The sequence below is a fragment of the Haematobia irritans genome, chromosome 3 (genome assembly GCF_050003625.1).
Source record: "Haematobia irritans isolate KBUSLIRL chromosome 3, ASM5000362v1, whole genome shotgun sequence".
NCBI lineage: Eukaryota > Metazoa > Arthropoda > Insecta > Diptera > Muscidae > Haematobia > Haematobia irritans.
Window position 1 is genome coordinate 58,184,090 of NC_134399.1, and position 17,912 is coordinate 58,202,001.

The 17,912-nt window shown below is 34.8% G+C and overlaps 1 protein-coding gene across 3 annotated transcripts in view; it reads left to right on the forward strand.

Moving 5' to 3' along the window:
- pigs (GAS2-like protein pickled eggs) overlaps positions 1-17,912 on the forward strand; it is a 455,389-nt gene that overhangs the window by 418,988 nt on the left and 18,489 nt on the right. For all 3 annotated transcript variants that reach the window (XM_075302273.1, XM_075302274.1, XM_075302275.1), the window contains exon 6: positions 16,204-16,311. In XM_075302273.1, coding sequence (XP_075158388.1) covers positions 16,204-16,311 — 108 coding nt within the window. The remainder of the gene's footprint in view (positions 1-16,203; positions 16,312-17,912) is intronic.

Here is a 17,912-nt window from a genome sequence, read left to right on the forward strand (position 1 = left end):
GTAGATTATTTTTTCTTGAAATAACAAGCCATTGTATGTTTTTATTCAACTTCATTGTTTAATATTGTCAAAGCATGCTGTATTGACAACAAAAACGCTAGGAAATGTGAAAAAGGGAATTATTCGCCGTCAAGCTTATTGTATTTGCCGTTGCGGCAAAAATGTTTCGCCTACCGCCTACCGCCTATCGCTATGGTTATATTTACACACTAAGGTGGCCAATTTTGAGATCTAATTTTCGAGAGAAATTTTGAAAAAATTTTCAATACCATCCGACCTACATCAATAACAGCTACGTGTGCCAAATTTAAAGTCGATAGCTTGTTTCGTTCGGAAGTTAGCGTGATTTCAACAGACGGACGGACGGACGGACATGCTTAGATCGACTCAGAATTTCACCACGACCCAGAATATATATACTTTATGGGGTCTTAGACCAATATTTCGATGTGTTACAGACGGAATGACAAAGTTAATATACCCCCCATCCTATGGTGGAGGGCATAAAAAACTGTCAGAAATCGTAAACATTCCGTTTTGATTTTTTGTGAACGCTTCGGTTTTATTTTTTTTTTCCGTCTGTTCACGATTTTGGAACGTAATTTGTTTCTATTAGTGCGATTGACAAATTGTGTGGGATCCAACGTGAACAAAATTTTTGACGGTATTTGATGTTCATGGAATATTGAATGTATTTATGGTGAGCATCAATGGTTTCCACAACAACAACTGATTGTGGACGACCTTCACGAAATTCGTCTTGGAGTGAACTACGACCTCAGTTGAATTCACCATAACATCGATAAGCGCTGGTCCTTGAAGGAGCTTCATCACCAAAAGTTCATTTTTCACTACATTACACTCAAAAAAAAGTGAACTCTCTATATCACTAAAGACAATTAATTTTTTTTAGTTCATGGAATTGTTATTTTAGGAGAAAGTATCCTTTCTTTAATAATTTTTTGCATACGTTAGTTAAATGAACTAAAAAAACGGGAAAAAATTATGCACAAATTATGCATAAAGATTTACTAAATTCCTATTTCTGACAAAATAGTTCATACTAAATTCGTATTTCTCACAAAATAGTTCATTATTTCTTTAAATTTGTAAATTTTACTAAAAATGCGTTCATCATGAACTTCGTATGTCACTAAAGACATTCTTGCAATTTTGAACTCCAATTTTTTCCTTCAAACTACAAAATTTTCTATAAAAAGTGAAAAAAATTATTTATGTCTAATAAATTTTCTTGAATTTGTCGAAAAATATTTACTTATTTTTGCGATATCGGCGTAATGCCAGCGTTTGGAATACTATTTAACATAGTTAAAATTTTCTAAAAACATCCAAAAGTTTTCTTCCTGGTGGGTTCATTGTTTTCTCAGTATATACACTACACGTTGATTTGTATAAAACTAATTTTGATTTCAGTAACTCTAAAAAATTTTAAACACTGCACACAAGCAAACAGCTTAAATTTTTCGCAAACCAATTTAATTAGTAATAACTTACTGCGGAAAAAATGTTACTTCAATTTGTTTGCAACAATAGTCTCGTGGTTGCTTCAATACATGCACTGCCACTTTAATTATATTCTTTACATGAATTTATCCATGACTGAATAAGAAGGTTGAATCACGATAACAAAAACAACAAATTTCAATATGTTGTTTACAATTTTAAGAAGTCAAAATCAGCTGATAAAAGAATCGTATGGCATTGGTAAAAGTGGCAATTATTTATTCTTTTAATTGTCCTGAATAAAAAAAATTCAAATCAGAGAAAAATAAAGGTTCAAATTTAATTGCGTCACCTATGAGTGATTTTGAAGTGGATAATTCATCCGAGGAACGCCGATATGAGACAAATAAGACTATAATACCCACCAAAGTTAAGAATGGATGTCAGTCAAATGGATCTTCGCCATCTATTAACAAAAACAGTTTATGATGCAGTTTAAAAACTAATGTGAGTGGTATTTTGGGTCTGGAATATGTTATCAAGATACTCAAGTCATCTTTGAACAATTCTCCAGCTATGAATGCGCGAGTTTGTTTGAGATGCATTTGCTATGCAGTGTCATTTGGAGAGCTGCAATCACCATAAACATATGATTTTGACATCTTAAAATTTTGTCGAAATAAAAAAATTGTAATCATATGGGCCTATGATTTAACCTTCTTGTTCAGCCATGAATTTATCTTTCGTTCTCTATAATTCAAACCGACAAAAGAAATTCCAAATGTAATTGTAATCAAACAAAACATTTCTTTTGCGTGTATTTATCCTCCATCATCAATGATGAAACATACAACCCATGCAGATGATCGGTAATGTTTCAAAGCGCGTAAACATAATGATTTAATGTTATCACCATAATCAGTGAATGGTCTTTTAATAATGATCATTTAAACGCCATAAACAAATTTTCACTTAAACATTTAATCTCTCTGTAGATTGAATCACCCGCACACTCGCATTTTCTTCGAACTCCGACTCCACCCCCTTTGGTACCAGGTGGCTGTGGGGCCTTGCCACCACCTTCATTGAATCTTGTCATCATTAGTAGCCACAACATCAAGAGTTTGAGTTTGATAAGAGATGCAAGAAATCGCCAGGCATTGTGCTGGTTATAAATTTCAATTTTGGTTTCTTTATGTTGTTGGCTAACCATCCATCCACTCATCCGATTTTCGGTTCCTTTTGTCTGCACCTCAGATGGGTGGCTGGATGCCAGATACCCATGGGCGTCTGTGGGTGCAATTTTTCGAAAAGCTTCCTGCCAAAATCACAATAATATGACATTTGCCAATAAATCACAATTATCATGCGAACACCATCATCAAGTGGAATTTCATTGTATTCGATTGTTTGTTTTGTAATTGCGGTGCGATGAAGTGAGCCTGGAACAAAAATGGTTACGGGGACCAATACACTACCCAATTGTCGAATTATTTGTTATCATACTGAAATGCGAATATTTTTTAGTAAAAATTAAAGAGAATTTATTATATAGTAATCCATTGAAAAGGAGAGTATGAACAGGGTGTCTGATAAGTATATTGCTATAGTTTTTGTTTTAAATTAACGTTAAAAAAAATGTTGGAAAAAACCAACATTTTAGAATCAGTTTAGATTTGTTCGAGTTGTCAACCTTTGACAGGAATTTAGGCGTTCAAACTCCCTATGATCAAATCTGGTCTTCTCTATACGGATTATTTCTAGTGTTGTCACTGTTTTTCGTCCTCTTTTTGGAAGCGTTGCAACACTGTCAGTATGACGAGCACTGATACGAGATACAAAAGATTCAATCACATTTAAATGCTGGAAGGCTCTAACGATAGCCACTTGTATATAGCATATGAATATAGCAGTCACGCTATCACGATCAAATTCTATCACTACTAACTTTATTTCTCTCACTGGAATAAATGTGTCAGTTGTCAGACGAGCAGTTTAGAAATGATAACAACCTGAAGTTGATTGCAATACGTATCAGCCACAATAATAGTACGTTCGGAATTGTTCCACGTTTCGACAATTTGAGCAGGGGTCTGTTATATCCATTAAAGGCATGTCAGCGATTCAATTATCAAATCTAATCACTGACATGTTGCCCAAGATCTTCGTATGTTTCTTTATAAATATTCTGTCCTGTAGATTTTCCAAAGACCGAGTTGAAGTGGTTCGCATTCATCAAAACAACATGTATGTAGGATCGTTACATTGTAATCTCGCGCCATCTATTGTCACCAGACTATCACAGCTTATGTTAGCACTGGCCAAATTAAAAATCCTCTTTAAGTTGCGACCACATTTCGCATTCCTACTGCCAATTGCCTAAATGTGCCTCTTCGAATTCAGATTTTCATCTAAGATTACTCTATAAATTACCTTTGTGACATATATCACAATCCTTTGTAGGCCGTATTTAGTTGTTAGTCTCAGTAACGGTCCTATTTCTTTTGTCATGGTTTCTACGAGGTTTGCCTTTTATATGCCGGGGTTGGGCAAGCCTAGTGTTGCAATCTGTCAGATAATGGTTTTTTCTTTTCAGAGAAAAATGTTTTGTCTGTAATGAATTCGCATTTTTAAAATATTGCCAGCAACATAAAAAATTGCTATCATTTCAGCGGGCAGAAAAGAATTCACAGGAACAAACAGCATATACAACTCTGCTTCTGAGGGCAATTGCAACACTCTCGTTTGTCGGTAGTGCTGAAAATGCCGGCAAATTTGCACTAAAAATGCCCGCAATTTGCCTTTATGTGTGGCACTATTTTCACATCAAAATTCGAAGCCTTTTCGAACTTTTATCTATTTTTTTATAAAAAAAAGAAAAAGTTCATATTCCGGGAAAAATGCAAAAAAAGTGTGAATTTTTTACAAGAAAAGAAAACATCATAACAGTTCTATTGTAAAGCTTAACATTTTTGAGGTTATACTTACTCAGAATGTTTTAACATAAGAGCTCTTTGTGTTGGTTACTGTTTTGTTGATTATTGTTTACTACTTCCGATGTGGATTCACCCAACTACAGTGTATCGGTGACCCTAAATCAAGTTTTGGCGATGAACCTTCGTCAGGGACCTGTGGTTATCGATGGGACGGTGAATTCAATCGAGCTTGTAGTTCAATCCAAGACGAATTTCGGTCGTCCCAAATCGGATGTTTTTCCGGAAACCAGTTAAGTACTATGTTCAATTTTCAAGCTGAAACCCAGGTTGTTTCCACGTTACTTTTTTGAGTCAGTTAATTTAAAAATATAAAACGATTCACATGGATATTTTGCATCCATAATTTTACAAGACTTGATAAAAATATAATCGTCTTCATATATTTTTGTACTTTTCATTTAGTATTTTGGTGGAAAACCCGAACATAGAAGTCACCTTTAGGCAAACCAACATACGATCAATATTGCATGAACATTTGACCGTAAAAAACGTTTGATCCCAGACAATTTTTCAGTCCCTCTAAAAAAGGCTAGTGTCAATTTGTCGAAAGAAATGCTCCAAAAATACGATCCCTGTGCTTCAAAACACGTCTATTACATTATGGCGGATGATGAGTTGAGATTTTACCCAAATGAGCCCGAAAGTAAACAGCAGTCGAAAGCTCGACACCTGAAAAAGCGGTTGATGCGGTCAAAATGTATTTTTTTGCAGATACCTCAACCAGAGTTTCAAAAGTTCTTTGACTATTCAAAAGTGTATAGATCTTAAGTGGAATATATTGAAAAACAATAAAGCGATTTTCGATTATTAATATTTATTTTTGTTCTCCAACTCGTATGATGCTTCCATGATCTCTTAAGCTTGATTTTCGAAAATTTATATCTTAACCCATAAATAGCCACCGTGGTGCAATGGTTAGCATGCAGTAATCGAACCCCCTCGTGGATTCGATTCCTGCTTCGACCGAACACCAAAAAAAATTTCAGCGGTGGATTATCCCACCTCAGTAATGCTGGTGACATTTCTGAGGGTTTCAAAGCTTCTCTAAGTGGTTTCAGTGCAATTTGGAACGCCGTTCGGACTCGGCTATAAAAAGGAGGTCCCTTTTCATTGAGCTTAACATGGAATCGGGCAGCACTCAGTGATAAGAGAGAAGTTCACCAATGTGGTATCACAGTGGACTGATTAATCTAATGGTGTTTTCTTTTCTGAAAAAAGTGCTTTGCCTTCATTTTGTCTGTACAGAATGCGCATTTTTAAAATGTTACCAGCAACCTAAAAAAATGCTATCATTTCAGCGGGCAGAAAAGAATTCAAAGAAGGAGGCAGGGCAATCGCAGCACTCTCGTTTGTTGGCAGTGCTGAAAATGCCCGTAATTTGCCTCTATGCGTGGCGCTATTTTCACAACAGAATTCAAAGCCTTTTCGCACTTTTGCCTGTTTTTTTAGAAAAGAACCTAAAAAGTACATTTTCCGGGTAAAATGCAAAAAAAGTGCGCATTTTTTACAAGAAAAGAAAACGCCATAAGTGAGCCTGATACATCGAGCTGCCACCTAACCTAACCTAACCCATAAATGCCTAATGTATCTTTAAAGATACAATAATTAATTTTCGACACAAAAATTCCTACAGCTAACACAAAAACCCAAATTTATTTTTCATGGTTTCATTAACAAAATTTATTGATCCAATTGATTCAATTAATTTATTTGATTGAATTTTAGCTTGATTGAACATTTTATAGAATCAATTAGTTGTTTAATTGAGTGTTGCTTAAAATTCAATTGCTAGATTGTTTAGAAAAGGGCAAAAAATAAAATTAATGAAACCCGAAAAGAAAAGCTTCGTACACACTAGTGGTCTTGGGCATTAAAGAGCCAACTAAAAGGCACTTAGTTCTATTAAATCCTTTTTAAATTTTTAGTTTCACATATTTCAAAAAAATATATAAAGCTTCCATGACCCCCCCAGTTCACAATTTGTTACATGTAAACATGGCCCCTCAGGATCGCAGCATGAATGAACACAATTTGTATCTTTGATAAGACCATTAATTCAATAAACATCAAATATCTCCTCAATCGACAATGTATCGAGTGTTACATGCAGTCCTTTATAATTGCCAAGGCAAACGGTAGACTAGCCAACATGGCTTTTTTGCTTCCTCGTTTGTTTTCTTTTTTTTCTTGGGTTTCTTTTTAGTTTTTCGATAAACAAGCATCACACTGCAAAAGGGGTGATCTTTTACTCAACTCTATGGGCAAATGAAATGGCATCACCATCTAAGGAGCGATCACGCAAAACCATTAATTTTGCATGATTGCAAATGTCAGATTAGGCGAAAATTCATTCAACATTGTTGTTGCCATTGCTGTGGTTGGATAAATATTAATTTAACAAATCGGCAAAAGAATTATCCCCAGCGTAGTGATGCATTTCTGGTTTAGGTCACGAGTAATAATCGGATATTCGATTACAATAAAAAATAATCAGGACTTTCTTTCTGGATGGGAGGGCTAAGCAAACAATTTTTGAGGGGAAATTTCTTAAAGTTCATGCCATGATATTGGGTTATGGGAAACATTGTCTACCATATTAAATCTAATTTTGCTAGTGGCTTTAAAATTAGCTTTTCTGGATTAATTTCACCTCGATTTGTTGTAGTTTTTAGTCTCATGAACCAAATACAAAGAGTGTCTGGTATCTCATATCGATTACTGAAAAGTAATCACTTGCAACATATACCCAGCCACCAGACACTATCGCAGCAACAATTTGGCCAACAATAACAATGCGGTCCATATTAACTTCCTAGTGGAATATGACGATGATGCTACAGACTAACCAATGTATTGTGAACTATAGTTGTGGTTGTGGTTTGGCTTGATCCACAATAAACAAACATTAAATTTTGATGCACACTGGAGGAGTTTTAGGGAAATGTGCTCTAAAGAAAATATTATGGTACTTGGACCTCAATTAAATGTAGAAGGAAAAAAGATTTTTTTTCAATCACGAAAGTAATTGAAATTTCTTTAATCACAGAAATGTTACAATTAATAGGTGTGCTTGATTTTAGTTTTGATTAAAAAATAGTCGAATCAATAAAATTGTTTATTGTTTTTTTTTTTTTTTTACTCAGTTTAAATTCTAATTGGAAAAATATTGGCGATTGTTTTCTGTCTACACCCAGAGAAGGAGTATGGTCACCTCAAACATGTTTCAAGAGCAAAATGTTATTTTTGGACGGTGCCCATGTAACATTTTTATCGCAACCATGTTATTTTCTAGGAAATTATGTATCTGTTTGCGAAAAGCATTTTATGTTCGGCGAGAACACAACATTTTTACGATAAACATGTTACGTGGTCACCATCCAAAAGTAACATTGTGCTCTTGAAACATGGTTGAGGTGATCATATTCCTTCTCTGCGTGTACTTTCATCGGAAGCCACCGCAGCACAATAGGTTTAGGTTAGCACAATAGTTAGCATGCCCGCCTTACATACGAAGGGTCATGGGATAAGTCCCAGTTTTTCAACGAAAGATTATCCCCTCTCAGTATTGCCGGTAATATTTTTAAGTATTTCAAAGCTTCTCTAAGTGGTTTCACCGGACTAAGCTATAAAATGAAGACTCAGAAAAAAGTGTTCCCAAAAAGTTGTAAAAAATTTTCTTTTTGAATCCGGAAAATTGAAAAGTTTCCTTTTTGAATCCCGAAAACTTTTCTTTTTATATCCGATAAATTTGTGCAGAAGCGATGAATTTAACATGGGCTTGTCATAGGATGGATGAACCGTTGCACTAAATTTACATCATTTCTTAAGGAGTGATGCTAGTTCAGTGTCTTCGATTTGAATTGAAAAAAAATTTGCAAAATTTTACCATATACATTTTTTATAATTTTTTATTATTTTATTAGCTCAAATGATGCAGTCAGCGTTAGAATGTATTAAACGCTGACTGAATCATTTGAGCTCGCATCATTAACAAATTCACAATTTTTCTACAAGCATTTTTTTATTTATTTATTTTTTTTTATTACTCATTTTTACCATTTCATTAATTCTTTTGACATATTTGAAGAAACAGTTATATGGAATCCTTAATATTCTTTAAAAGTTGTGCCTTTAAAACATTTTCGAAAAACTTTCACTGAAAAGCTAACCATAGAAACGACACTCATTGATAAGAGAGAAGTTCACCACTTGTGGTATCACAATCTGATCAAGAATATCTGAATAGTCTAAGTGAGCCTAAAATAATGGGCTACCACTATATCTAACTTACTTTCAGAAGTAGGCAATTGGAGAGCCTCGGGCTGATAGTTTTTTTTTTATATATGATGCGCACAAAGGCTGTATGTTGTTCAAAGCAGTAAACCATTACCGTTTGTTCGCTAACGTAAACCTTTCCTAATATTATTCTGTATCACTCCAATTGATTGGTTATAGATTCGGATAGTTGTAGTTTTTAGCATCACAATGAAACTCTTTGACCCCTAATTAAGAAGTCTACTGACTTTTTATATATATTTGTTAATTCAAAAGAACACATTTGGTGTACTTAAAAATATCACTACTGAATTTTTTTTGGAGATGTTAGATTTTTAAAGTTCATTCTGGGCAAATAGGACACCGTCTTATCAACATAGTCTAATTATTGAAATAAGAAAATTGTCCAATAAAAGGAACCGAGAAGAAAGTGAAAATCCCAAAAAGCTGTCTTCCCAACTATTTTGGAAAACATTTTTACCTTCCCATAACATCATAAAAAATCGGCTAATAAATAAGCCCTTATATCACTACATATACTAAGGTGCGTTAATAATACTTCGTACTACAAAAGTCTCCAATGCACATCATAGATGATAAATGCAATAGTTTTATTACTTATATAGGAATATAAGTTATCTTTAAAACCAGTTTTTACTATGGTAGTACCACTAGTTGTATTAGTAATAATAATTAAATCCGCATGAGTATGGGTGGTATGTGTATTATTAATTCGAATAAATCATACTTATATGGTACCAATATACTAAAATGAAAACTATTTATCAAAATACTTTAGGATATTGAAATGATGAGGCTCTGGCGAATTAATCGCTAAGTTTTCAGAGACTATGATAACCGACCACTCATCAATAAGCATCTCATCTCCAAAAACTAAACATTCACCATGATTAAATGTATTTATCTACCTTTAAATATTAACATAATTTACTCAATAACAAACAATACAAATTCAATAAGTTTTATAGACCATTTTATAGTGAGGTATATACCAATATTATTTGGATTTATTCGGATTGTCATTTTGTTATATTTTTGAAACCGAAGTTCAGTATAACAAACCACGACTTTATTAAATTGTATGTTGGGTTATCCAACGCCTTGTGCCATCTTGCATTATTCCACATTTATACAATTTTGGTCGGAAAGGCTCTTCATATTTAAAAGACCCAATGCTACTGCTTCCAATTGGGATTGGAAGTTGTCATACACAACAGTCTGTGTATGAGCTGGAAGCTAATAATGAATTTTTGTCAATCATAGACGAAAGTAATTTGAATTGTTTTTATTTCAAAATATTTTGGGGAAAATCAAACACAAAGCAAGCTCCTTTACTTGGAAAATTGTCTGGAGTAAAACCTAGTAAACAAAGTGTCCAGCAAAGAAAGCGTTGACATGGGCTTCTCATAGCACCATTTCACCGTTGCACTAAATTTGCATCATTTCTTAAGGTGTGATCTGAATTCAGTGTTTTGGCTGGATATTTTGCCAAATAACCAATTATGTTACAAACTTGTCTTTATTGTATTCGAACTGTATTTGATTTTTCCAATTAATAAAATATTGATTAAAACTATCTCGAGGTCTGTGTTTTTATTAAGATTATTATTTTTTTTTTTTTCAATATTTCGTCTTTTCATTGAAAGACTTCATCGGGAAAATTTTTGAAAACAAAAAATATTACACCCACTATTGAGTAGAACATAACGAGTCGGAGTCTGTTGTCATATCCACAATTTTTTATGATCTTTAATGCATTCTATCGCTCGTCTGAAACATTTGACCTCGAATATTTTCAAAACTTCGCAATTTTTCTAGAATGAATTTAGAACATTTTTCGACAAAGTTTATATGATTTCCACCATTTTTATTAATTCTTACTCAGTTTTTAACCCATTTGAAACAAAAAAAAATTAAAACTACACATTAAAAATATGAGAAAGGAAGTTATAAAAACTGAATTAGTAGAACTTCCGCTGTAGTTAAAATAAAGAACATCTTTGGGAGGATATTTTTGGAAGGGATTTTAAAGTTGTGCCTTTAGAACAACTTCCAAATATTTTGCTGGGTGGTAAAAGAGAACGTCATTTGACAATTATCTTTTACTTGTCTATGTGTAGGTGTTAAGGAAAGTTTTGTTATAATAAACTTGTAGAAAAGGCTTCTATCGAGTTTTCGGGCCGAAAAGCAGATTTTTCCCACAGAAAACCCGAACTCACCTTAATATAAAAAGTTACAAATGCGTCAGATGTAAAGTTAGATGCAAAAAAATAAGTTTAATCCTTTGTTGAAAAACATAACCATATGGGTTTATGAACAACCCAATAATTGAATCTCTAATAGTATGACAGATTTTATTACCACCATTTATTTAAATTATATATGTGCTATTTATCAAAATAAGAAATGTATGCCTTCTAAAACAATTTTTTGTAACGAAAGTACCAATAGTTGTATAAGTAATATTAATTCAATTGTTATAAGTCCCATGGGTGTTATGAGCATTTTTAATTGGAATAACTAATACGTATATGGTATAAATAAATTCAAATAAACAAACATGAAAAAAATAATTTAAAATATTTCCTACACTGTGCCCACCATTTATATCCATAGAAATATGAATGAGTTTGTTTTGGTCTCTCTTTCAAAACGAATGTCAAATAAAAGGTCAGAATTTAATGTGTGTATCTTTTTGGTTGTTTTTATCCATTCTGTAGTCTAGGTCCTCCTCCGAAAAAAAATTCCAAAGCCCTGTATGGATGTTTGTTTCATTTGAGTACATGATCCTGCTATGGCATCATCGACAGAAGCAGCCGCAATATCATCTACCACATTACACGGTTGGGGTTGTGGACTAACATTAGACATTATCACAGTGATCGTGTTTAGGTTAAGAAACAAGTCATCCGTATGGACTCATACCCATTCCGACTGATGATGTCGAAGCTCAAACGACGTGAGGTGGGGAATGAAGGCACAAATGCACTTTTTTGGCGCTACCTTTTAAGACATTTCTGGCTGAACCTTTAAGTGGCCCGTGTGCTATCTAACTACTCCTGTATGAGCCATGATGATGATGGTTACTACAAACCCCCAAAGACCATAAAATACAACGTGACGAGAATCATAGACATCGTCGTCAGGGTTCCTCATTTCATGTTTCCTCCTGCGGTTGTCTTTGCTTGGTTTTCTCATAGGCATTGCATTGCATAAATTCACGCGTTGCTTGGCCAGCTAGAGTTGGGGTTTTTGGTTGTCTCAGTACTATCTTTGGTGGGTTAGGGAGTAATACTCGTAGTGATCTTGCACTCGCGTATGTATCATTCATTGTCTAAACAAATAATCCAACAAATAGGCCCACAGACAAGCTCTTACCTGAGCCCACAACTCTAGAGGAAATGCGAAACTCACAACAACAACAACAACAAGAACAACAAACGTACAACAACAACAACAGGCTACATTAACGGCTTCTTTATAGTCTGACCTCTGTACTCCTGGGGTTTTTCTTGTGCCTCCTTGGGCTATGGCGGCCAGCCGGATGGCTATGGGGGAGCTGAGGAATCTTTGCCACACACCACATAGGCATTTGTCTCCCTTGCTGAGGCTATGTGGGTCCGTCTTTCCATCTGGCCCTGTCTGTGTCTTTAAATCACAGTTTATGGCCAAATGCTTGGTTACAAAGACAGTATTCCTGGCAGACCCAAAGCAAACCACACCACTCAGCTAGTCCTAGTCAGTGGTGTAAGATACTGCCATAATCGTGTTTTACTACATGTTCCTTCCTCATCGAAGTCTTCGTCATCATCAGCAGCAGAGGGCAGATCTCAGTTCATGTTTTGTAGGACTTTATGTGGTCGAAGATCGTCACCAGGATCTCCAACACATAGTGTGGGCACTATTCCGTTTATTTATCCCCCATTTTTTTCTTATGAGAGTAGAAGTCTTCCGCAGCTCATAGGAAAATTGGAAAAAATTGATTTCATTTGTGGCTGCACATCTATGAAATGAAACAGAAACAAATTTGGTCGTTTAATTTTATGTGAAAAGCCATTTAAGTAAAAGAAAAACAATTTCATTTTATGTTAAATCGTGTTGATGCATAATTTCGCCAGCGATATTTTTGTTTTTTTTTTTTGGCCCCAAAAAAAAAATTCTTTCAACTCACGCAATTGTCAAATTGCAAACGATTTTTCGCGGAAATGGAAAAAGAAATCATAGATTTTCCAAATGGCAAATCAAAATCAAATGCATGTCAAATGTGACTGGCATGTTGGAGAACACTGACCCTGTAAAAACCCACAACGAGTGACATGAAGAACTGTAGAAATGACCAACGGATTAAGGAGTTCCATGAACTACATTTGGGAAGGAGACTATAAACAGCTTTTGCTCTCATTAAAAACGAAAGGATACAAGTGATGGGGTACGCAGATCACGTAGCACTAGATGTCAAGGAAAGCTTCCACAAACATTTAGAGAATTTCTGCATGGAAATCTGGAAGTTGGATGGAAAATAGTCTAGGAGTAACAGTTTAGATGAAGGATTTTTCCACTTCTAATTGGTGCAGTGAACATAAAAAGTCCGTTAAAAAGGAAGTGAAGGGGTACGCAGATGATGTGACACTAGAATTCAAGGAAAGTTTCCACAAATAATTGGAGATTTCTTGATCAGGAAACTGAAAGGGTAAAAGAAAATAATCTAGGATATTCTTGGCGTTTTGAATATCAAAAAAAAAAATGTTATCTTTCAAGAGTCTATACTTTATTGTTTTTATACTGATCAGGATATGGATTTTAGAAAGGAAGTTCTTCATTCTTAACGACTCGATAACGCCATCTTCCATTTCGTAGAAGGCTATCAGAAATTTAGTTTCCCCTTCCTTATTTTATTATCTGAGTCTTATGTGAAAAGGATCCCAGTATATTCCATCCTTTATGGGTTATGCCTATTGTAAAACCTTCACAGTTGTGAAGCCCATTGTCATCCAGAGGTTTATATAAGTAGAGGACAACTCCCCTCGAAAATTCTTACCATTGTCGCCATTAACATCTCTACATATTTATTATTGTTGACTATCCCTACGGAGTTTTAGTTAAAACATTCCAAAATATTGTTCTGCATTATGTCCAATTGTGCTTCGCCAAATTTCTAAAACTTAATCGAATTAAGTTCAAACCGTTTTTGGTATTTCAAAACTCATATGTCGATGGTTCAAAAAATAATGATAAGGAAAAAATTTGGGTGTTGCGAATTCGTAGGGGGTTAATCTAGTTTACCATTTATTATTCTATCCATCAGAGAGTTGATTTGCGTTTTGCTCCGGTTAAAGTTGATCAGGTTAATCTGGATCGTACTTCCTCCAGTAGGATTGTCTGATTACTCCTCTCCCTGTATTTTCTTTGGTTTTACTTCCTACTTGGTTGACTCCACCGTGGTGCAATGGTTGGCATGACCGCCTTGCATACATAGGGTAATGGGTTCAAACCCGGTTTCTACCAAACACCAAAAAGTTTTTCAGCGGTGGATAATTCCACCTTAGTAATGCTGGTGACATTTCTGAGGGTTTCAAAGCTCCTCTACATGGTTTCACTGCAATATGGAACGCCGTTCGGCTCGGCTATAAAAAGGAGGTCCCTTGCAACACTCAGTAATAAGAGTGAAGTTCACCACTGTGGTATCACAATGGACTGAATAATCTAAGTGGGCCTGAAATATCGGGCTGCCACTATACCTAACCTAACCTAACCTTGGTTGACTCCTACACAGAAAAAATATTCACGAAAATTAAATTAAATTAAAATCTTAATTGAGTTTTAAAAAATATTCAATTAAAAATTTAATAGAATCAAAAAATTTTTAATTGAAATAAAAATCAATCACACAAATTAATAGTATCAATAAATTTTTTAATTGGATCAATTAATTTTTTAATTGATACTATCATTTCTGTGATTGAAGACATTTCAATTAAAAAATTAATTGGATCAATTAATTTCGTGATTGAATCAGAAAATTTTTTTTTGTGTGTAGGGAGACTCTGTTCGCTAAAATCAGCATACCTTTGGTTTTGGTCATTTATCCACAAACGTTCTGACGCCCAGCTTTTTGTGAAGTGTTAGTTCGAGTGGGTTAGGTTTGTAAGGTGATCTCAAGGACCTTGGTAGGGAGAGCAAATGCGGGAGCAAAATATCAAGTTCCCACCATCAAAAAGAGTATTTTATATGTCTTTCTAGTGTTCAGTGGATGAGACGGTATTCAATATTAGTGCTCGTCCCTCTGGTCTTGCGAGCTTGCGGAAGCCACCTTAGTGCCACTGTAGAGGAACAGTTCTTTCAGTGTGGTTCCTCCGCTGTGAGAGATAATCTCACTATTTGCGGTAGCGTCTTTACACAAGTCTCCAGGAATGAAGAAGTGCCCTTTAACTTCGCAGCTCATAATTTGACTGTCTCCAATAAGCCTCCACTTAATAGACGACTTCATTACCGATCAGGCCCTGTATATCTTTATCCTTATGCTCAAAAAAGAAATGCAGTTTTTGAGTAGAATAGACGCAGTATTTTATGTTTCTTTTAGTCGGCTTCTACTTTTTTAGACTCTCTTCGTAGGCTGTACTTAGTCTTCCACTCCATTAGAAGTAGTCTCACTACTTTCCTTCAGTGGATTTTACAACATTGAATGTTCAATGCGAACAATCTAAGAAGTTGCATGTACCATGCCCCATAAGGAGGCAATCGCATCCACTCTTTACTGTAGAGTCTTGACACAGACCTTCAAGCCAATAGTTTTTAATTCTCTGGCTAATATAGTTTTTAGTATAACTCATCTGTCATGCGGTGTTGTCATTGAACAAATATCGTCCAGCCATCTCATTGAGAGAATTAGAGCATGGAGGTTTCTGAGTTGACACAGACTATGTTCCAACACTGAATTGCAGGGATTTCAAAACCCATCTACTTGGAAAAATCATTACTCGCTTAAAATCAAATTAGACTGCGATAAAACGTGTAGCTGGTCTTGTATAGATTAGTATCTGACATTTCCTTTTCAATAACTTAATAGTGTCAATTGCATTCACGTCCTTGTCCAATAAGCTCGTATAATAATTTTAATAATATGAGGAATAATTAATTTGGATTACGCCCACTCTGTGTTGATATCAATAAAATATTTTAGTTAACATTTTCTAAAATTAAACTACATTTTATTATTATGTCCTGCATAACAAGAACAGTTTCTTATAATTGAAGTGTTTCTTTAAATCATGGTGGGTCCACTTTTTTGGGAGTAGTTTAATGCAATATTTTCCATGGCAAATATTTAAGAAAATTTTAGATTATTCAAATATTAATAACAAATTTTATCTACCACATTCCCCATCTTCATTTCGATTTCTATGCTCTTTTTACTCATCATGATATTTTATTCTTTTCTTTTTTGCAGGTCCGGGATTTGGTTGAAAAATGTACCTGTCCTTCACAATTCCCCATGGTTCGTGTCTCTGAGGGAAAATATCGCATTGGCGACACCAAAGTCTTAATATTCGTTCGTGTAAGTATTTACAAAAACAAACATTAATATCGATTTGCGTATTTCGTAAGATATTTACTTATAAGGACATTTTCACCACTTTTACCATAAATTCGGAATGGAATGTTGCTGTGTTTGTTGGATGAGTGACGGACACATCGAAAAATCCAAAATGACAGACAATATCTCTTTCGTTGATGGTGGTGGGCTTTTGATGTCACCTAATTGGACAGGAGAGTGCTGAAATATATATGAGCGAGCATTTGTTTCTCCATTAGCTCCACTCAATTGATAATAAAAAATACAAATTTATTTGTTCATACAGTAATAAAGTTTTGCGTAAACACCTCACGAAATTGCCATAATCACCATCATCATGGATATGGTCGGTTGGACGATTTCGCTGAAACCAACCACTTACAATAATATGCCCATTCAACTGTCTGACCAACCATCCATCCATCCATCCATCGAGAGCTGCGACTCATCACCAATGCTACTGCCATTGCACTAAAAAGGCAAATCAATTCGTACAAAATAATTGCGAACAAAAGATCTCATCATATACCCCACTCGTATTATTTTATTGCAAATATTCCGCTGAGACGACGTTGCGCCTGCGCAGTACTGTTACTGTATGGCCATAGACATAAGCAGTGTTGGATATTGGTCATACTACCTCCCTAAGCCACCATCAATACAGATATTCCATGGATTATTTTAATACCAAAATTGGTATTGGGCTACTGGCTTTCCATTCCTGACCATCTTCAAATCAGGGAGTTAATATTCTCTTTGTCCGTCTGTCCAATCCATCCATGGAGGTAATTGAGTGCTCGTAACTTACTTAACATGATGTCCATTAATACAACAATCAATGCAATCGGAGGTTCAGTGATTTTATTAACACGACTCACCACTCTTTCTATGGTTTTGGGTAATATCTGCCCATGCTCAATATGGAAATTATGTCCACAATTGCTCTTGGTGGTTACCGCCATACCACTACCACTAATATGACACCAATGACGATGACAAAAATGTTGCACTTCTTTGATTGTTCGAACACGAAAACGATAATCATTTTTTTATATTCTTTAAATATTCAACACAACGATCCACTGAGTGGATACGTGGGACATAAATGCTTGAGAATTGTAATTTGAATGGAGTTTATTGGGGTTTGCTTCAGTAGAGTAGACATTTTATGGATCTTCCATGTCCTTAATAGTTAACTTCATGGATTTTTCTAAGAACACATTTGAATATGGGTTCAGGGCATAGGTTATTTTAAAGTCCACATTGGGCTTTATGGGATTTAAAATCGGACATTGAATATCAATAAGAATGTGAAGTTAGATATTATAATTTCAAGCTCATTGTAATTGAATTCGTAGGACACAACATGTTAGTATAAATGAAAAAGGAAAACACCTTTAAGGTAAGGTAATATGGAAATATGGTTAGAGGAGTCTAGATCTGGATAGCCCACATGATAAGGAACAAAATGATATGATGTGGATCGTATGATGTTTGAGGCAAGATATAGCGGGGAATTCAATAATAAAGCCTATTGTCACCTTTACTTTGAGTGACCGCTATATCTTGCCTGCTGAGGATTT